The sequence below is a fragment of the Zingiber officinale genome, chromosome 3B (genome assembly GCF_018446385.1).
Source record: "Zingiber officinale cultivar Zhangliang chromosome 3B, Zo_v1.1, whole genome shotgun sequence".
NCBI lineage: Eukaryota > Viridiplantae > Streptophyta > Magnoliopsida > Zingiberales > Zingiberaceae > Zingiber > Zingiber officinale.
Window position 1 is genome coordinate 128,912,175 of NC_055991.1, and position 21,232 is coordinate 128,933,406.

The 21,232-nt window shown below is 36.6% G+C and overlaps 4 protein-coding genes across 6 annotated transcripts; 2 read left to right on the forward strand and 2 right to left on the reverse strand.

The window, feature by feature from the left end:
• Positions 1 to 240: 240 nt before the first annotated feature.
• Positions 241 to 7,877, reverse strand: LOC121967689 (PHD finger protein ALFIN-LIKE 3-like). Its single transcript, XM_042518071.1, has 5 exons — positions 7,668 to 7,877; positions 7,544 to 7,576; positions 5,689 to 5,917; positions 2,550 to 2,673; positions 241 to 862 (listed from the first exon to the last, which is right to left on the reverse strand). The coding sequence occupies exons 1-5, from the start codon at positions 7,765 to 7,767 to the stop codon at positions 605 to 607; spliced, it is 744 nt and encodes a 247-aa protein (XP_042374005.1). The 5' UTR covers positions 7,768 to 7,877; the 3' UTR covers positions 241 to 604.
• Positions 7,878 to 9,190: 1,313 nt separating this feature from the next.
• Positions 9,191 to 12,701, forward strand: LOC122055225. The gene is made up of 3 exons (XM_042616595.1): positions 9,191 to 9,252; positions 9,672 to 10,200; positions 11,329 to 12,701. Exons 1-3 carry the CDS (start codon positions 9,191 to 9,193, stop codon positions 11,419 to 11,421), a joined length of 684 nt encoding a protein of 227 aa, XP_042472529.1. The 3' UTR covers positions 11,422 to 12,701.
• A 31-nt stretch (positions 12,702 to 12,732) lies between these two features.
• On the forward strand, positions 12,733 to 15,127 carry LOC121967690. Of its 3 annotated transcripts, XR_006107829.1 has the most exons (5): positions 12,733 to 13,499; positions 13,601 to 13,668; positions 13,748 to 13,791; positions 13,906 to 13,978; positions 14,055 to 15,127. XR_006107829.1 is itself a non-coding variant. In XM_042518072.1 (4 exons), the coding sequence occupies exons 1-3, from the start codon at positions 13,012 to 13,014 to the stop codon at positions 13,765 to 13,767; spliced, it is 576 nt and encodes a 191-aa protein (XP_042374006.1). In that variant the 5' UTR covers positions 12,733 to 13,011; the 3' UTR covers positions 13,768 to 13,791; positions 13,906 to 15,127. The 3 variants fall into 3 exon arrangements, 1 of the variants encoding a protein (XP_042374006.1); XR_006107828.1 differs by having other exon boundaries at positions 13,748 to 13,978; XM_042518072.1 differs by having other exon boundaries at positions 13,906 to 15,127.
• A 4,327-nt stretch (positions 15,128 to 19,454) lies between these two features.
• On the reverse strand, positions 19,455 to 20,687 carry LOC121967693 (transmembrane protein 45B-like). Its single transcript, XM_042518077.1, has one exon. The coding sequence runs from the start codon at positions 20,552 to 20,554 to the stop codon at positions 19,604 to 19,606; it is 951 nt and encodes a 316-aa protein (XP_042374011.1). The 5' UTR covers positions 20,555 to 20,687; the 3' UTR covers positions 19,455 to 19,603.
• Between the last annotated feature and the right edge of the window lie 545 nt (positions 20,688 to 21,232).

Here is a 21,232-nt window from a genome sequence, read left to right on the forward strand (position 1 = left end):
GGTAATAGCCGCTAGATTTGATGTCTCTTATATTGTCTACGCTTAAAAATTTCACTGAATGCTAAAAGTTAAATAGCATTAAAATCTGTTTAACACACAATAAAGAAGCATAAAACAGTGGCAGAGACGATAGGTAACATTTATCCCTCTTGCTGTCTTGCAGCACGAATATGAGAAACTTGATGCAATCTCTTTCAGTAAAGCAAATAGATAGAAGAAAGAAGAAATCAGTCTCTTAAAAAAAAAAGGAACTCCTTTTAGAGATTCAACCTGTGGAATCTCACAATCTATGTGAATTTTGTTTCAATGAAGTACAGAATTAGTTCTTCATAAATAAATAGCGTCAACTGTGAGACCCAATAAGAACTAAAGGCTAGCTTGGAGTGAAGAAGTTTCAGTAACCCTATACTGCATAAGGAGTTAGACTGCTTAATGCTAAGACAAATAAAACAGGATTTATATGATAACTTGTGAGGAAGTTGAACTTCAAGAGGACAGTTGTTGGGTTGCTTGGTTGCTTCTGAATTAACTGCAATTTTATCAGCATAGCCACTAGACTGCCAATGAAGGAATGAGAACAAAATAGGTTTTGGAAGAGCTGATCTCATGAGGTCCGGATCCGTTTGTTGTTGCTGCAGCGAGGACACTTATAGTTCTTGATGTGTTCAGCCTTTGCAGGGGTGACTTTTACACACTTCCCATGGAACCATTTCTCACAAGTGTCACAGAAAATCCAGAAATTGTCTAAGACAGAGCTCTCTCCACATGCCGCACAGAGATAATCATCCTCTTCCTCATCCAACTCCTCATTTTCTTCCTTTGCATTCTTTGCTCTGGTGTTCTTGGCCTGATATTCAGCCTTCTGTAAATAAAAACAAAGTAGATAGTTGATTTTTATTCATTGTTTTGCTAACCTTAGGCATGGATATTGGCTACTATTAATCCAAGAGAGTATCAAAATCTTAACCATATACAAAACAAGAAGCATATTGGAAATTCCATTCGAGAGTCTGTTACAGGATTTCCATTTTTTAAGTGGAAAGATGCATCAGATACCAATGCTGCAATTCATTTTCAGTGAGGAAGTGGATGTCGTTAGCCATTTTAACCACTGACTATGTTGCATGATCAAATTGTGTCGCTTATATGGGAAAGTAGTTTCCTGAGCTAATGATAATTAGCAAGAAAAGGATCCAGATAATGTTAAAATATTGGCAAGGATTGTTACCAAAATACAATTGTACACAAAATTATCTCCATAGCATCAATATCTTCATAGTTTCCACATGTATGTGATGTGGCATAAGCATGAAGACGGCAGATCACTTGTTTTTCACCTCTATATTTTCTTTGTTTGTCATACAATGATCTGACAAGGGATCTTGCCAAGCACATCCCATGTGTCAGGTAGGGTTAAAGCCAGAGGAATCATAAGAAAATAACAATATGTAATTGGTCATAACATCAGTGCAGTAGATGTAGATCTAAACTTCTCATACATAGCTGAGATTTATGCACTTCATATAAACAATTGGATGAAAAACTATTTATATTTTTGATAACCTAAATGAAACCAGTCCAGATGATAATAGATGGTTTAAGTTTAACATTCAGAACAAACCATGTTAATCCCAACTGATGAGATAAAATATATGAATCTTAACCCTGCTAGAACAGTATTAAATCATCTTGTATTATGTAAGTTCATTTGGATGCTTGATGCACGAACCAATGCTCCCATGTAAATCTAATGCATAACTCTCGTTTAATACTAATAAGGCTCTCATGTTAATCCCAAATAAATATGGCTTCTCTAAAATTTTAACTCATTAGATTATTTAGTTATTATAGTTCTATTTTTTCCTTTTTTGAAGTAAACAAGCTAGCTAAAAGGAGATTTAAGGAATAAAACTCATTTGAGTTCATCTCTATGCATTTTGATACATTCTGAGTTGTGGGTATGATATCCAAGTTGGGTTAGGGACCAAAATTTGGCATAGTACATTATCTTAGACCTTGATTACTTGTAGAAAATAGTATAATATATTATTCTAAAATGGCAACAGTAATAGCTTAGTTATTTGACCTATAAGTAATATGATTACCTTGACTTTATTGGATTAGTCATACACATGAAAAAATTCTCGTTTGTTGTTCTTATTCGTTACTTAACTGTTAGCTTAAATATCAATTGAGAATAAGACAAATGTTAGCTAAAAGAAAAATTAATAGCACCATGGCCATTCTTAAGTGATTAATAATCAAGCTTCAAAATGATGGATCAAATATTAATGACATAAATTAACAACAAATCATAAATATCTCATTTATTTTAACCTTGCTTGAGGCAAACCCATCTTTCAAATTTTTAAACAGAATTTTCTTTTGAAAAAAAAAAGATTCATCCATTCTCAAATTTTGTTGATTTGCATCTCCCCTTTGAGCATTTGTTTGATAATTGGTTGGGATTGCCTACTGAGATTTCAAAGTGCATATGGAATTAAGAAAAGGGAATTTCTTACATTATATAGCATCTAAGATGTTCTTACCAATTTTGAATTTGACTTGGATTTGTTGTTGTTCAGTTTAGATCCGGAGGTCTTATCTTGATTCTTTCCATTTACAACTTCACATATGGTGGGCATATCAGTTATCATATCTAATAGGAGTTTCCTGCATCACAAACAACAAATGAAGTTTCTTTTGGCTGTTCATACTAAATAAATAACAAAAACAAGAGAAGTATGTGACACTATAGGGGCGCAGAGAAGTAACTAACTTACAAAAAGGATTTTCAAGGATCAACAAAAAAACAAACTTTTTGAGTAAGTAATTATGTTTTAAGAGATACATAATATGACGTATGGATCAACAAAAAACCTAAACAATGAATATTTTGCATAATTGTTCTCATCTATGGCTGGGTTCGACATTGCATTTGAATCTCAAAAATGCTTTTGAAGAATAAACTATTATTAAAGTTTGTCACATGAAACTTCAGTATTAGGTATTCAGAATCTCAAATTTTCTACAATTTTATGATATATATTGTTTGGTAAAGCATACTTAGAAAACACTTCTCTTTGTATATAAAACAACAAAAATAAAATAATTAAAATATTAAATATTATGTTACTATATATCATAAAATCAAACTTATAATCTCATAATATTTAATGATAATGTATATTTACTATTAATATTTTATTATATATTTCATTTTTATATTAGTTTTTAAAGTATTTAAAAATTGCTTTAGCAAAGCAGCCTTTGAAAGCACTCACACACTTGCATTGGAGAAGTAGCTTCAGGAATCTAAAATTTGAATGAACGCACTCTAGGCATGAATTTACCAAACACCAAGATATGAAGATCAAGATGGTGGAATGCTCCTCCAACACGTCAAGCATCTTTGAAATGCTCTGCTAACTTGGCATGCTAGAATAGGATGTGGTGTTGTGGGAGCCGTGGCATCGCGGCATAAGTATAGCTTTAATGAGAGTAGCGGGGTTAACAGGTGAAGGAGAGTGTGAGAATGGTGAAGGAGACAAAGAGCTTGTTGGCAAAGTTCTAGCAGTCAATGCTACAAAAATAGAGAAGAGAACTTGAATGGCAAAGAACTAGGAAAGCTACTCCAATTGTTCCTCGTGCTCAATGCATTGTGCCACCACACCACCATCCTCCGTGCCTTTGTCAAGATTTGGAGTGTTTGTTAGTTACGATTACTCTCTAAAGAAGCTAAGAAGAAGAAAAATGGCCTGGCCTCCATGTGGTAATTGACAGTTACGTAGGTATCCACTTTATAAGTTACCTGATGTGGCAATCATGTAGCTACAAGTGTTTTAATGAAGACTGGACAGGTGTAAAGCTTGTGATATATTTATGTAATAACCTTGTAAATAATGGTTCCCACTAGTTACACCCAAACTTTCTAGTTGTGCATCCATCATTCATTCCCCTTGTGTGCCTAATCATTGCAATGACATGGTTCATTAAACAAGACAGCTAATGTATTTGAGACCAAAAGGACAGAATTTTATTGTTTAAGATAATTAGGGCCCTAAATTCTATACCAGGTATATAGGTTGAATGGAAAAAAGAGAACAAAAATCCTTAATGAAAGGGCTACAATATCTCAAGGCAACCATATAATACACAATAATCCAAGTCAATAAACGCATTTATTGCCCATTGGATCTTCTTAAAAGCAAATGAAAAGGCACAGCTTCTAAATAGTACATTATGATTCTGAATTTTTAAAGACATGTCTACATCCCTAAGGTTTTCTACTCAACATTCTGTTCTATAGTTGACTACCATTTTTACAGGCACATTACAGTAAAACTTGATAAGAATGTCGCAAATAATTATTCTAGAGAAAAAAATGTGTATTTGAATGTCCAACATTACAGGCCAATGGTTGCAAATCAATAATTCACATTCTACTTACAACAACTGCATGCCCTATTTGTGCAGCAAATGTTATTTGGCTCTCAGTGGCATTTAGAAGCAATTTAGCATAAGCATATAGCAGATAATTAAGTCATTAGACTCATGACCAGCAACTTGTATGGTCTAAGAAAAAGGACACAAATATATGAAATATAAGGTGTTTAGGTTTGAGTATAACTAACAATTGTTTGTACTTAAATAAAATAACAATTTTGTTATGATCGAGTTAACGATGCCTCTCTTTGCTCCTCTATGGTTAGCTCCTCTATGGCATGCACCTACTAGTGATTCTGCTTGGGCCAACTATCTGACTCCAATAGGTAATCCTACTCCCTTGGCCCAAATCCTTGAGAAGAATGTGGCTTGTCATGTTGATGTTTTAGAGTTTTACAAGAATGTTTCTTTGCATCAACACCAAAGCCTTCTCATGGTAGTTGCATCATGGTTGAGAGGAGTCAGACTACCTCCATTGTCACCTGAAAATTTTCCCCAAATACTCTTTGTTGTCTTTCAGTATGCTGTCTTTCAAGGGGGTTGAGTATTAATGAATATGTATAGACATTGGTTTCTTTTCTAACAGCTCTAGGTTTTGGGATGAGCAATTAGCCAATCAACTTTAAGACGGTAGGAAGTCATGTTCAAATCTTGTGTCTATAACAGTAATAATATCTCATCAATTCACATATTGAATTTGTGTCAATCAAGTGAAATATACTCATCCACACATGAAGTGGAAGCATTCAGAATAAATATGTATATAGACTGGCCCTTTCTTAGCAACTTGATCTTTTGCAGTAAGTAGTTAGCTAATCAACTTTAAGATGAAGGCATATAGTTCTTCCATTGTTTAAAATTCTTGGCTCATCATCTCCTTGCTAAGTGTGTCTCATTACTTTTAAATATTTGAACTTGGACATGAAGATTATGCAACACTATATGATTTGTGATCATCTTGTGAACTATGCATGCATGAAGGTAATGGAGCACTATATGATTTTGGACCATCTATTGAACTATGTGAAATTATAGTGACATACTAACACAAGTCTATCGCAAACAAAAAAAACATAGTCTAGATAAATGAGTATATGATATTGGTATAACTTAAACTTATGAATTCCCTGACAAAGTTTAGCCATAGTTAAATTATCTAACTGACAAGCAAGGATCTGATATGAACGTGTACGACAAATAGATAAGCATTGACAAGAATATAATCAACAGAAATCATCTTACCTATGTTTTTTTTCAAACTGAAACCGACCACTAAAATAAGATGACAAGGCAAGTAACCATGCATCACTGTGTAAAGCAACCAAAGATAACCAGGATTTCTTTTCCATTCCATCTCTAGCAAAGTTAATTCCCAAAACAGGCTCTGGAATTTCTGGAGGAACTTCTTCTGCAGGCAAATTGACCTCCCATTGCTCATCTGGATATCCATAGAGACACAGATTTTCTTTTGCTGAAAGAAGTAAAATGTGGTTAAGGTCTATCTAATCACATCACAGCAGGAAAATTACTGAAATCAACCTCACCAATAATTGATTAGTGTGTCGCACATGCTAACAAATATCTATATTTGCCATGTTATCTAAGACCACAATAGTTTGCATGGAAAGACAAAAAGGAAAAACAAATCCAGATAGTATCAAAGTATTATTAGCAATCCTAAACAGATAATAAAACCTATGTTGCATTAGTGTTATTTAGTGTGTAAAATGTCGTCTGTATTGATTAACTATTACATAGCTATCCCCCACATGGCATACAAAACATATATAGAATTAATGTTATTGAGTAAAATATCACCTTATAACTTATTGCCCAGGAAGTTAAATCTAATGCTGCAAAAAGAGGAGCAACTATATATAGGGCCATAGCAAAATAGTCAATAGACAAAAATGGAGTTATTCAGACTTCTCCTAAGACATGAAGAGGCACCTACACAAGCATTCAGCGATTATTGTCTCAGTACTCTGTTGATTCAAGATTCTGCGCTTTCCATGTCGATTGATAGAAAAGTATAGAATCATTGTTGGTTTTTAGTTATTGCATTATAACAATGATGCAAAAACATGACATGGAGCACCACTGAGTTACATCTAGGAAACCTTAACTGCAAATTGAGTAAAGGAAAAACATTGTTGATGAGGATAGATGTTGAACAATTTTTCATATCACTCTTACCACAATTATATAAAAAGGCAATCTAAGGTTATGTAAACATCAAGCATAGACAGTATCCTAGCAATTGCTAATAGTCAGAAGCAATGAAATCCATAATAAAAAACACTGTTCAAGAAAAATGTTGATAAAAAATCAAAGTCTTGCTCCATTTGTTTACAATTGGTACATGTCGGACTCAAGGGTATTTTCATTATGATTAGCATGGGTATTCACTCTATCCTATATATTAAGGTACTGGGTGTTTAAACCATTAGGCTAGCATGGGTATTTACTCTATCCTATATATTAAGGTACTAGGTGTTTCAATTTTTCTGATGAGAGTTTAAGGTTGATTTTGCTTACACAATTGCATAGTGGACGAGGTAATGTATAATATAGGAATGTCATTTACTGGAATTGACTATGTCTTATCAGGAAGTTCCCGATGTATATTGCACATGGAGCATGATCACTCAGTTACATTTCTGTCACTTTCCCTCTCCCTCTTCCTCCTATCTTCTTGCCCAAGTAAGCCTAGACTTAAACTAAGCACAAAAGAAGACCTAGACTGCTCATTTGGCCACACAAAACTATGCGAGCACCCTGAACAAGAACTTATAATGCGTCAGTGATCAAATACTAGTTTTCTGAATTATTGATCATTGGATCTCTGATACTTACAATCTGAATCCTAGGAAAATTGCATCTAAACTGAACATAATCTAACTCCGATCGCAAATGCTTAATTAGAGTACCAAAACCTTGTACATAAAGGCATTTATCTCGCTCAGTTGCAAATATCCGACAAATAAAAACCTAAATGTCAAGGCTTCGTTACTCCAGCCATGAAATAAAACTCCCAAGTACTTGAAATTCAAAAACCAAGTTGACTACCAGCAGCTAAGATTGTGGAATTACTAACCGGGATCGCATTGTTGATAGAAGTCCTCGAAATCTGCACAGGCGAATAACCAGGAAACAACAGAAGGTCAATGACGATAACATCGTTGAGAAAGGAAAAGAAGAAAGAAGCAGAGTGGAGTTACCGGTGGTGAGCGCCCTGATGATGGCGGCTCGCCGGCCCTTGATGTCGCGGAACACCTCCTCCACCAGGCGGGAGTTTTGGGCTGCCGATCCACGGTCCATCTCGGCGATCGAGGGGGCTCCTAATTGGTCACGGAGCTGAGAACGTAGCCAAGAGAGAGAAGGGCGTCAAGCTTCGCGAGCGAGGAAGAGATGAGAACGGCAACTAACGGTGGGACAAGGGTAATATTTCCAATAATTAATTTATATATTTCTCAAATAGGAGGAAGAGGATAGGAGAAAAGTACGGCTTCCGGTGAATATTTCGTGTCATCGTACCCACATATCATTGCAGAAGCATGCGGGGTCCAGCGGCTGACGTGCTTCCGTTATCTATGATGGGTGAGGATTTGGGTGGATTTTGTCAGCGATTTTACTCTGCCTGTTATTTCTTTGATAAATTTAAATTTTAGTTTTTTTTTCTTAATAAATAATATTATGCTTTCAAAGCTAAAACTGCTGTTTTCATTATTTATTAATTTTTTATATATTCAAATGTTTCATAATATATATTTAATAGTCAAATTAATGATTATTCTAATTCTTACTATAAATGACTAATATAGTGTAATTGTTTGTAACAATTTTATTATAATTTAAGTAACCACTTATACATATAATCAATCAATCCCAATACATGATTATGTGGAAATGAACTAAACATGTTTTTTTGACCTTATCGGCATGTGATTTTATAATCTTCTAAAACAAATGTGAAAAAATTGTGATGAATTTGTACCCTTTTTATAGGATGCCAAAAAATGAATATGCCAACTCGACTGGAAAAATAACTGGATTCGGATTCAAAAATTTTGAGTTCGGGTTAGATTTATATTGAGGTGTTTTTGAATTATATTAGAATAGGATCGAATTTGGATTCATCTAAATTTAAGCTTTAAATATGAATTTTTAGGTTAAATTAAATTTTATTTTAAAAAATTAAGATGCTATAGTAGTAAAGCTATTAAATAGGCCGATTTGTGACGGGTTGACATATGATGAATCAGTTATTTGGTGGCGTTGGACTGGCTGAAAATTTTTAATTCAAACTCAATCAGCTAATAGACCCATCGGAAAAACAAAAACTAATGTATAACAGAGTACAGAATAGCAGTTACAAACAATTCTATCAAAAATCTTTATCCAACGAAAGGAGCTTGCCAATTCTTCCGTGGAAGAAAGAATGAATGATCATTTCATATAAAAATAAATAATTAATTAATTAGGCTGAGTAACGTTGAGTCTGGAGTGATTGATCCGGTTTTATGAAAAATTTTTACTGGTTATCAGAATAAATCGGGAAGCGCTCGCAGCGGACAATCCAGGAGCTCAATATCCTTTAGTTATTTGTCCTATTTGAAGAAAAAATTTCTACAAATTCATTATAACTTAAACTCAAATCACTAATACTAGATGACAATTTAAATATCCTATCATTACTGTACCATAACCCCAAGGATGTCATTTCATATAGCTTGTATGAAAAATGGTGAATATATTCTTCATCTTCGCATGTGAAGCTAAACTGATAACGTCTGTCATAAAACGGTAAAACTCCAACAAAATAAAAAACTATATAAAAAATATTAAAAAATTCAAATTTATATTACCGATTAGGCAGATGAAATCTAAAAAATTCATCAATCTATGGACTAGGCGGTCGACCCAATTAGACTCATCTTTAAATAGGTCGGTAAATTTTTAATTCAATCCTTTTAAATTATTTAATAGAAGGGATCAATCAATTCAATTTATATTGACGATTCTAATTAATAGGATAATGATGAAATATTGAGATAAAAATAAAAATTATAAGAAAAATAATATATATATATATATATATATATATATATATATATATATATATATATATATATATATATATATATATATATATATATATATATATATATACAGAATTATTAGCCTACGAATCTATTCCTACGGAATCGCTACGGACTGCTCAGATGGCATATCCCCGTCAGTTTTTTGACATCCGCGTCATTCTTTTTTTTCCCCCCTTTTATTTTCCTCTCCCCGTGCGATTCTCCAAGCTCCGCACCCTCGCCGTGCCGGCAGCCGCGCCTTCGCCTCGCGATTCTCCGCAGCCGCTGCCTCGCCGTGCGATTCTCCAAGCTCCGTAGCCACAAGCGATTCTCCGCAGTCGCGCCCTGCCTCGCCGTGACATCGAGCTTCATCGTGCCGTCGACCGCCGACGGACCGAGACCTCAACCATCCCTCGCGAAACTAGGGTTTCCCCACACATACCTCGCCGTGCGATTCTCCAAGCTCCGTAGCCACAACAATCTCGCCGCACCCTCCCTCGCCGCGACATCGAGCTTCATCGTGCCGCCGACCGCCGCGGGACCGAGACCTCAACCATCCCTCGCGAAACTAGGGTTTCCCCACACATACCTCGCCGCGATGAAGCTCCCTTGCCGCTGTTGTTTCATATTTTCTGGTCTCATTCTTCTTCTCATCACTGGTACTAGACAGGTATGATAATTCAATCATTCTTTATGCAATCAGATAACTGTATTGGTTGATGATACAAAACCAGAGTGGAATTCTTTCTTCTAAAATAACCAGATCATATTTCTTCTGGGCTAATGAAGTGGTTTTGATTAAAATGTTTTGCATCAACCATATTTACAAAATGGCACACTAATGATTTCAATGGGGAACCTGGTGGTGTAGCTTTTGTTGTGGGATTTGGTAGAAGTATAAAAGATTAAACAAATAGGCAAACAATATTGATAGCTGGAATAGTTTTGCCCCCAAGAGTTTCATGGTTCGAGTGTTAAAATAGATATAACCCTAGGAGTTGAGATATGAAGGTAATCTAGTATTAAAATCAGCTTTTACAATGTGGTGTCTTGATAAAATACTAAATTCCATGACAGTGGAATGGAGTTGATCTTTTGAAATTGCAATAGGAGGTTCCATTTTATAAGCTATGTCATAGTGAGTTTTTGGTTGCTTATATGGATTTTATTCCACCATTAAACTCTGCACAATATTATGTCACTAGGAAAATCCAATTTCTTATTGGTTTAAATCATGTTAACTTATATTTATTAGTTCAAATCACCTATGCAGAGTTTATTGCTCATCTTTGAATATATGCATACAAACTAAATCTATTTTATCTCCTTATATAAATGCTAATTAAACTACTTCAAGATTGTAGTATTTCTTGAACTTTTCTTTTCTGATAATCTCACAAAATTCCATATATAATATGGAGTAGCAGGATTGATTTGTAATGCCACTCTTCTAAACTGCATAATTCTCTCAAACATCTAAAAAGAGTGTGATTCATCTAACAATTGGATTGACATGTGAATTCAATTTGACAATTTATAGAGCAGGATCTTCACATAGCTTGGTCATCATTTTTTTTTTTGAAAGCCTATAGTGGTACTAATTAGTTTTTTTTTTATCGAAGTAGCTAAAAATCTGACAAATTATCAAATGATAGAAATTCAAATTGAAATAAGTTATAGTTTTATCAAATGGTCTAATGGTCTAATACTTGCAATTTTGAGTTTAAATTGAAATACGTTGTAGTTTTTATTTATTTATCTACTTATCTCTTCTCAAATATAATATGACATTCCCCAGAAATGGAAGAAAATAGAGTTGATGATCAGGAATACATTCCCCAAGTTGCAGATGATCGAAAGCCAAAAATTGGGATGGAATTTTCATCACTAGAGGAGGCATATTCATTTTATAATCAATATGCACGAGAAGCTGGATTTAGTTCAAGGATAAACACAAGCAAGAAAAATAAGATGACAAATGAAGTAATGTGGAAACAAATTGTATGCTTTAAAGAAGGGCATACAGATCTAATGCGGAATGTTAAACATGCAAAACCTGATCAACTGAAAAGGGAAAGAGCACGTGGAACAGTTAAAACAGGTTGTAAGTCAAATATTGCACTTGTCAAGAAACAGACTGGACCTAATTGGATTGTCAGTAACTTCGTAGAAACCCATAATCATCCACTCTCGACTCCATCAAAGGTGCATTTACTACGTTCACATCGTAATGTTTCAGCAGCAAAGAGAACATTGACCAAACAATTTTCAGAGGTCGATATACCAACTTGTCAACAAATGCGATTATTGGAGATTGAGTATGGAGGACCTGAGAGGGTAGGTTGCACATAAAGAGATATTAGAAATTTTGAGAAAAACCTAAGAGATGAACAAAAGGGTATCGATGTCGAAACACTGATCGAGTTATTTACATCTGAGCAAGAAAAGAATTCTGCTTTTTTCTTTGATTACAAGACTGATTCAGATAACAAATTTATTAACTGTTTTTGGGCTGATCATGTATCAAGGAGGGCATATAGTGTATTTGGTGATGTAGTTGTATTTAATACGACATATAACACCAACAAATATGGCTTGATCTTGGCACCATTTGTAAGAGTTAATCATCATCATCAGACTATTATTTTTGGTTGTGGGTTTTTAAGTGATGAGAAAACTGAGTCTTTTGTTTGGTTGTTTAAGAAGTTTATAGAAGTCATGCCTAAAAGTCCACCAAATGTTATCATCACTGATCAGGATCCTGCTATGACGAAAGTCATTGCATAAGTTTTCCCTCATACAGTGCATCGATATTGTTTGTGGCACATATTGAACAAATTCCCAGATAAATTACACTCTTTAACTTTTCAAAATCACTATCAAAGCATAAAGAATGTCATTGCAAATTCTAGGACACCTGATGAATTTGAAAAGTCATGGGAAGAGGTTATCAAGTGTGCTAACTTGGAGAAGAACGATTGGTTGTCGTCGATGTATGAATTACGACAAAAGTGAGTGCCAGTTTATTTTAGACATATATTTTGTGCTGGAATGTCAAGTAGTCAGAGATCTGAAAGCTCACATTCATTTTTCAAGAGATATATCTCAAATAAAAACTCATTGATGGATTTTATCACCCGTTTCAATAGGGCACTGAGACACCAAAGACATAATGAGTTAGTTGCAGACCATATTGATATGAATGAGCAACCCAAGATTAAGACAAACTGGCCAATGGAAACTCAAATGGTTAAAATTTACACACAAAAAAAATGGTTGGAGTTTCAAAGTGAAATGACTGAGAGTCATGGTTATTATGTGCAACAGGCATTTACAGGAGTTGACTCAGTGGTTTACCGTGTGATGCAATTTCAAAGTTGTTCTTCCTTCCAAACCAAGGTTGCTCACACATGATAAACAGAGGGACTACATATCATGTAACTGTACAAAATTTGAGTTTGAGGGCATTCCATGTAGGCATATGTTAGCATTTTTTCGTATCAACCAAGTGTTTCATTTGCCTGATATGTATATACTCAAACGATGGACACAAGATGCAAAGGTTGGAGGAATATATGCTTTGGGAGAGCCAAATTTTATTGATGATCCAGATCCAGAAAGGTTTTTGATGTCGAGACACTCGAGGTTATCCTCTAAAGCTTCAATATTAATTGATAATGCATCTTTAACTGATGAGGGGACAGCCTTCTTGGATGAACAATTCAATTATATCTACAACAAAATTCAAGAGATGAACAATAGTAAAATATGCGTTGATGGAAGTCAAAGGAAGAAATCCATGGATGATAGCCTTGGTATTATTGATCCTTCTTCAGTAAGAACAAAGGGATGTGGGAAGAGATTGAAATCATCAAAAGAGAAGTCAATCTCAAGGTCCAGGATATGTCGTGAATGCGGGCATCGAGGTGTGTCACATGACAAACGCAACTGTCCAATTTTGCAACAAAAGTATGTGTCCATTAATTCTGCATTTCTATTATAATTTTACTTGCACACTCAATTTTTTTTTTAATTACATTATGTAAATATGATGATATGTCGATTTTCAGATCAACTGAAGGTAATTATCATAATAGCATTGACGACACATATGAAGCAGATTTGACATCTTTAGCTGGTACTATCAAAGTTTTATTTTATTAAATTATAGTGGTTGATTTAGAAAATAGAGTTATTAATTATCTTTATGTCTGCAGGTTCTAATAACATGCGGTAGGATATTTATAATTATCTATGGCTGGTAATCATCTATTTCCTTTGTTTGCACAATTACAAAGTACATTTCATCTTGCTTTTATTGAGCTAGTTCAGTAATGCAAATATAATTTTTAACTTGCTCTTTTAAATTTTGTAGACAGCTGATGCTTCACTTTTTGATATTTTGTTGTCGAAATACAATTTAATGACTTGCTTAAAACTTGCATGTGGTATGACACTTTATCAACTTTGTTTTATTCTGATGTGTTAAATCATATGGATATCTAACATTCAAGTACTATGCAGTTGGAACAAGGTTGGATGCTTTCATACAAGGTTGGAAATAATACAAGCCTCTCTGTCTTTCCTGCAAGTTTAGCATGTGTTGCTTTATTTCAATGTTGCTCTAGCTCCTAGTTCCATCATGACAACACTCTCGTTGCATGGATGAATGCTATGCTATATTCACAAAATGGAAGTTACAAGGCGACTTTTGATTTTATAATCACTGTTTATGTGAATGAGTTTCTTAATAGTTGTGCTAAATTGTGAAGGCATATTTCTAGAGTATGTATTTTGCTTAATATATGTGGTATATGTTTTAATAAGAGTCTACTTGATTAACCTAATTTGTGGTGAAGTTCAGTATGAATTCTGCATAATATGTGTTTTGTTCGGATCTTCTTTTGATTGAGATCTATGAACAACTAGGAGAATAGAAAGAAATAAAAGCATTAGACCATTATATTATATGAAACAAATGATCTTCTTTCATTGATTGATTAACTACAAGTTCAAGGTCTTTGATTATTGATGGATAACATTGTCAAATAATTCCGCAAATATTTTGTTTTTCATCTGAATATGTTGAATTAACTTATCGACTATGCTACAAGCATGTCTTTCTTTTTTTTTTTATTCTCTTGGTCAAGGATATTTTCACCTTTCACATAATATCTTTCATGTTTTCTAATTGCTAAGGATTATAATTCCATCGGTGGAATTTGGATTTGATAAGTATTATATATATCAGTGCTTCTAACTTTCTGCAAATTTACTTATACATCAGTAAGATAATTATCTTTTCCCAATTTAACATTTTTTTTTCTTCACAATACTATTTTGCCTCACAATGCTACTTTTCCAAGTTGAAGTTGCTTCACAGGAAAGAGCAATAAAATGAAGAGCCTAGTCAAGGAAAACAAACAACTCCTACGAGGTGCATGTTAAAGAGGAATTTTGAGTTTGTTATAGAATTCTAATTGGGATGAAACATAATTTGTTTATCATGATGATGATGCTTCATCCACATCTGGCACATGTATGTTCGTGAAACAGTAGATACTCAAAAGACAGTTAATCAACGAAACTTCTCAATTTCTATACTCAAGATTGCAATTATTCAAAATTTTTAATGGTCATAACAATTTGGTCTTATTATCAATGATCTTCATACATAAAGTTTGATAGAATGCCAAATAGGTGGTATGCTCTTTTCTTTGTCAGGATGAGATACAAAACCAGAGCTCCACCATAACATCATCATGTACCCACATAAATTTTAAAAGCTTCCAACTCCAATCAAAGATAAAAACGAAACTGCACACATGTTCCTTGGCACAACACTGCAAACATCTTCAATAAGCCATACAAGCCCAGCACACAACCATTAACAAACAATCAACACACCAAAAGGAAATCCAGAAACAGGGCGTCGCTGAAGAGGGAAAGTGTCGCAGCGAGAGAGGTCAGGGAGTAGCCTATAGGTGAAGCATCATTGAGTGGCATGAAATGAGAATTCAGTATTTTCTGGAGCTTGCATTCTCAAAATATGACAAATTGAGAAGAAAAAATAAAACACAATCTTATCAGTTACTGCAATTTCAAAAACATGGTCCCCTATAGCATCTGAATTACTATTGACTTGCTTAGAAATCATCATCATCCTCCTCGGCTATGTGCTTAGCAAGCTCCTGCTCTTGCTGCTGCCTTTCCCGTCTCTCCTCGGCTATTTCACTTCAGCAGTCCCGACGATCCAACGAGTGACCACTTCAACTTGGAAAACCTAGTTTCGTCGCAGCGAGTGAGGGAGGCCCTAGGGAGGGGGCGAGGGATGGTTGAGGTCTCAGTGCGGCGGCGGTCGACGTCACGAGGAAGCTCGATGTCGCGGCGAGGCAGGGTGTGGAGAGAGATTGTTGTGGCCCTAGGGAGGGCACGACTTGGAGAATCGCACGGCGAGGCAGGGCGCGGCTGCGGAGAATCGCACGGCGAGGCAGGGCGCGACTGCGGAGAATCGCTTGTGGCTACGGAGCTTGGAGAATCGCACGGCGAGGCAGCGGCTGCGGAGAATCGCGAGGCGAAGGCGTGGCTGCGGGCACGGCGAGGGCGCGGAGCTTGGAGAATCGCACGGGGAGAGGAAAATAAAAGGGGAAAAAAAAAAATTAAAAGAATGACGCGGATGTCAAAAAACTGACGGGGATATGCCACCTGAGCAGTCCGTAGCGATTCCGTAGGAATAAATCCGTAGAGTAACAATTCTATATATATATATATATATATATATATATATATATAATCAGGTTATTTGGATTTGTAAAATTATCCGGGTAAGATTTGAATGTAAAAATTTTTAATTATATTTAAATTTGAGTTGAATTAGAATTGATAATTTTTTTTATAAAATTTTTATTCTAATCCAACCTGAATCCGTCCAATCCGAATCGACGCTCCAATCTTTTTATTGGTCTAATTGGGTACAATATTTTTTCATATTTTAATTTGAATTGATATAGAGAAAATTTATATTCAAATGATGTTTATAATAGTATAAAAGAAATGGATGACATTACTCTTTGATGGATCATCTATATTTAAAGTGAAAAAATTTTAGCCTCAATATAAATCTTATTTTTGATTATAGAAGCTTAAGACTTACAATATGCCTTGAAAATTTTCTAGGACCTCGTATTTACTATGTACGTAAATCGTATCATTATTAATATTAATTATATATAATCTTGTATTTACTATGTACGTAAATCGTATCATTATTAATATTAATTATATATAATCTTGTATTTACTATGTACGTAAATCGTATCATTATTAATATTAATTATATATAATCTTGTTTGAAATATGAGTCAGACGAAGGTCGACTGAGATGTCATCGGTGTTAAACGAGAGGTGACTCGGATACACGTGGCGTATGTGCATCGAAAAATAGACCACCGCGTGGAACTGAAGGACGGCGATAATCTAACTGGCGGTACTTAGACTTTGCGCACACTCAGACAAGCGCACGGAACATTAGAGACCTGAAACCAAGGAAAAGTCCCCGACGCAAACCCTCCGATGCTCAAGTCAAAAACTTTTTCCCCAGAAGAACAGTGTACGAAGGAAAAAAGAAATTTAGAAGGCAAGTGTAAATGTGCGAGTGAGTATACCTGCTTGAGAGAGAAGACCTCCCTTTTTATATGATATTGTGTACCTTCAGAGTCTAATCGCTGTCAGAGAATGTCGAGTGTCAGAACATATCGGGTGATGGATGACACGTGGTGTCCTCTCATTGGTTGCAAGAAGGTTCTATTCGCAGTTGATAACAGACCATTAGAATATTCCCTGACGTATGACAGTTATTCCCTGACAAGAGGTTACGATTCTCTGACATCATTGTCACCTAGTACTTTCTCTCCAGCCCAGGTTTGACTATGGGTAGCTCGAGATGATCGTTTGGGTATAACGTCTGGCTCGAGTCTTGATGAGAAGAACGAGCTGTGGTGAGAACTCCATCTTTCTCATTTGAATCGCTAAAGAGTTGACCGGGAGTTATCTGTACTAAAAATATCAGGTCTGGTTATGCGGACCGAGCTGATAAAACCCAACCAGTCGAGGCAGGTCAGGTATTACCCCCGGCTACACCTTATGTCTCAGATCTGGAATCTTGATCTGTCTATACCCGACCGAAAATTATACAGTTGATGACGTCAAACGGTCTAACTCCTTCTTTCCCCTCCTAATTGTTGGCTATCACTCCCCTTTGACATATGTCTGTCACGTCCCCTTGACTTCTGACTGTTACATCTCCTTAACTTCTGACTGGCACGTCCCCATGACTTCTGATTGTCTGACCTTATTGAGCCCTGCCTTTATGTACCGTATTAATATAGATGATGTCATCATTACTAATGATGATGGTATAATAATTACAAGGTTAAATAAATTAAAAGTATATCTTCATGTTGACAACTTAAAATCAGTATCCTCGGGATGATGCGGTGGTTAATATATAGGATGTTATCATATGAAGTCTTAGGGTCAAAATTTGACGTATCTGAGCATGTCTTCTCCTAGGCCTTGGTTATCTGTATCATCCGTGATTTACCTTCTCTATGTTAACTGTGGGATTGATTGACGGGAGGACTAGGGGCGAGCATTTCTCCTTTTACACAATTGACAACTTAAAATGATGCCTCCGGGATTATAGTAAATGATAAGATATTCAGATTATCATCCAGATATTTATAGTTAAATCTCTAACTATAACGAATTTATAGAAATTTTTCTCCTGAGGCATGAAACCCATTGACAACTTAAAATATTCAAATACTCTAATTAATGTGATTAGGGAACATAATGGCATCTTTCTTCTATGGCTAAGATAAATTAAGTTTGCTCCCGGGATTATGATGCAGTGGCAGAGCATCTAGGTTGTCACCCAGGTACAGGGGTTTAAGTCCCAACTATGACGAATTTATAAAAAAATTTTCTCCAAATGAGTTACACAATTAAAGGACCCGATTTATTTTAATGGCCAATAAAAAACTTTTATACAACCGAATCGATCACCAATGTTATCCAATCTTATTAATCATTTTGTTTAAAGATAGATTAAGTTTGATATTTTCATAGTTAATTGGCACTGAGATTTCAATGCCCACTTTAACAAATTAAATGAAGAATATTTGTTTTTAGCAGTGACCATGAGTGTACACGTGGAGCAACAATACATCGTTGCACAAGCGAACTAACCTAGCTGTTGCAGCCGAATTGGTACTCAAATTTTTTATTTAGGACACTGTTTGGTATCATAATTTATCCTTCTATTTCACTTTGAGATCATTCGGAGTAAACGAAATCACCCTTTAGTAAGTGAACTAACCTTATTAAATAATTTCTGTTACTTTCCTCTCCATGCCCATCGGGTTTGGCTTTACAGAAAATTTACGTGAAAAGCATAAAATTCAGATCGGATTCTCTTAAAAGGTAAATAAATATGAATGTTGTGACTTATGACTAGGGACAATAATTTTCTTCGTGAATTCGGATTCAAAATCCAAAATGGAAGAGGATTCCGAGAGAATTTTCAAATATGAATTCAAAAATTTTTCAAATCTCTGCATTTAAATGGGACAGGGATAGGAGATGAGGATGGATACACCGATACAGGATGAGGAATAACTGATTAATTCAATAAATATTAGATGAAAAGTAAATGAGAATTTAATCTCCATGAAATTAGAGATAGAGATTTCCCTATTAAACAAAATCGAAGATAGATACAGAGATATAATTCAAAGACGGAGATGACAAATCTTCTCCAGCCCCAAGCCATTATCATCCCTAATCATGACAACTCGTCTCAAGCCATAAGTGAACACCCCCAGAAAATCCAACAAACCGCCTTTTTAAATCGTACACGCCAAGCCACATGAAACGCCTTGAAGCGGAATCCATTTGATCACCGATCGAAAGCCAATACAAATAGAAGAGAAATGGAGAAATCTAAGCAGAGGCTATCCAATAGTTTAACAAATCACTGTACATTGAGTTGCTGCCTGCCATCCTTAATTAGTTTACCTCTCGAGCTCCATAGCCCTGATGAGTCCTTTTCCCATACGGGCGAAGCTCGCAGATTCCATCAGCTTCTGCGATTCCAAGTCCATCTCCTCTTCCTCCTCGTCGTGGGATCCGCCTTCTTCCTTGACCACGGGAAGGTACCGTGGCTCCTCCGGATAGGCCCTGGTGACGAGCAGATAGAAGAGGACGCAGAAAACGACGAAGGCGGTCATGAACCAGCTGAACTGGAGGTTGACCAGCGACTTGGCCCGGTCGAGCGCCTCCGTGGTGTGGCAGCGCACGACCCGGTGGCCCTCCTCCAGGTTCATGAAGCACCCCTTGGAGATGAGGCCCGGCGTCCACAGCATGAACCCCATGACCACGAACCACACCCCTTGGAAGGCGATGCTGGCCGACCTCACGAAGCTGATCAGGAAGCTCCTCGGGCGGGCCACGGCCAAAAGGGCGGTGGCCAGCGAGACGGCGATAACGGTCTGCAGCAGCCGGTGGTACTGCCCTTCCACGCCCATGTGGTCCGCGGAGTGGAGGTGGAACATCAGCAGCTGCTGCGCGAAGGCGGCGGCCGCCAGCAGCATCGTGAGCTCGTCGCGCAGCGGCGCGCGGAGGCGGTCGAGGGCGACGCCGAGGACGGCGTAGACTAACAGGGCGAGGGAGATGGCGGCGTGCTCGAAGTTGTGGAGGTGGTTGGAGGGGATGGAGCCGTCGTCGTCGAAGGGCTGGTGCTTCTCAGGGCCGATGACGAGCTCCATGGAGATGGAGGCGAGGCTGCCGAGGGCGATGAGGTGGAGCTCCAAGTGGCGGAGCTTGCCGGCTCCGGCCGGGAACCAGGGGAGGGAGGCGTACGAGGCGGGGCGCACCGAGCGGAGCCGCACGTGGTTGAAGAGGTGCCAGAGGCCGATGACCAAGAACCCGAACCCCGGTGCCACATGACCGACCATAGTCCCCATGTCTGATTGCGCCCGACAAATGACAATTGCAGTTGTAGTGGCGGTAGCAGTCGCAGAGATCAGATGGATCGGTGAGGTGATGAAGGAGGGAAGTGGGGATCGCTGAGCTTTTATGGCTGAGTTGGGAGAGGGTCTAGATTCTTCGCGGTGGAATTTGGAGATCGATTTGATGGTTTTGTGCCGTCATTGGCCGCATCGCACGTTGAGTCAAGATTCGACAAGGAAGGAGAAGGTTGACTTGACGGAAGCGCACCCGAGGGGGATTGCTTCTCAGCCAAGCTTACTTGTCACACAAGAAAATATATAAAAAATATATATATTTGTCCAACATTTTACAATATTGTATTTTTAAAATATTGCATTTTCAAAATATAAGGGGGTAAAATTGAAAAAATATGACATTTAATTAGATGCATGATCTGTGTGACATTTAATTAGAAGCATGATCTGCGTGACATCTTTATTTCTAGCTGTAGATAATCGTAGTTTCATATTGTCTTCCCAAAGTCTTCGAAGGGTTATGCAAAGTCCTACTAGAGGCTAAGTTCAAGAAGATTTTATTTTATTTTTTTCTTCTCGTATAATCTTGCCAGTAAATGAGTGTTCCCCTCCCTGTGAGTCTATAAACTTTATGATTGATTTAGGGAGACAGGGTAAAATTAGAGTGAAATGGACAAT

Coding starts and splice junctions, on each gene's coding strand:
- LOC122055225 (XM_042616595.1), top strand. CDS start 9,191: ATGGTGAATATATTCTTCATCTTCGCATGTGAAGCTAAACTGATAACG. Junction 9,253..9,671: donor ATAACGTCTGTCATAAAACG/GTAAAACTCCAA, acceptor CGGACTGCTCAG/ATGGCATATCCCCGTCAGTT. Junction 10,201..11,328: donor TCATCACTGGTACTAGACAG/GTATGATAATTC, acceptor GACATTCCCCAG/AAATGGAAGAAAATAGAGTT.
- LOC121967693 (XM_042518077.1), bottom strand. CDS start 20,554: ATGGGGACTATGGTCGGTCATGTGGCACCGGGGTTCGGGTTCTTGGTC.
- LOC121967690 (XM_042518072.1), top strand. CDS start 13,012: ATGTTAGCATTTTTTCGTATCAACCAAGTGTTTCATTTGCCTGATATG. Junction 13,500..13,600: donor TGTCCAATTTTGCAACAAAA/GTATGTGTCCAT, acceptor GTCGATTTTCAG/ATCAACTGAAGGTAATTATC. Junction 13,669..13,747: donor AGATTTGACATCTTTAGCTG/GTACTATCAAAG, acceptor TTATGTCTGCAG/GTTCTAATAACATGCGGTAG.
- LOC121967689 (XM_042518071.1), bottom strand. CDS start 7,767: ATGGACCGTGGATCGGCAGCCCAAAACTCCCGCCTGGTGGAGGAGGTG. Junction 7,577..7,667: donor CATCAGGGCGCTCACCACCG/GTAACTCCACTC, acceptor TCGCCTGTGCAG/ATTTCGAGGACTTCTATCAA. Junction 5,918..7,543: donor CTATCAACAATGCGATCCCG/GTTAGTAATTCC, acceptor TACTTCTTTCAG/CAAAAGAAAATCTGTGTCTC.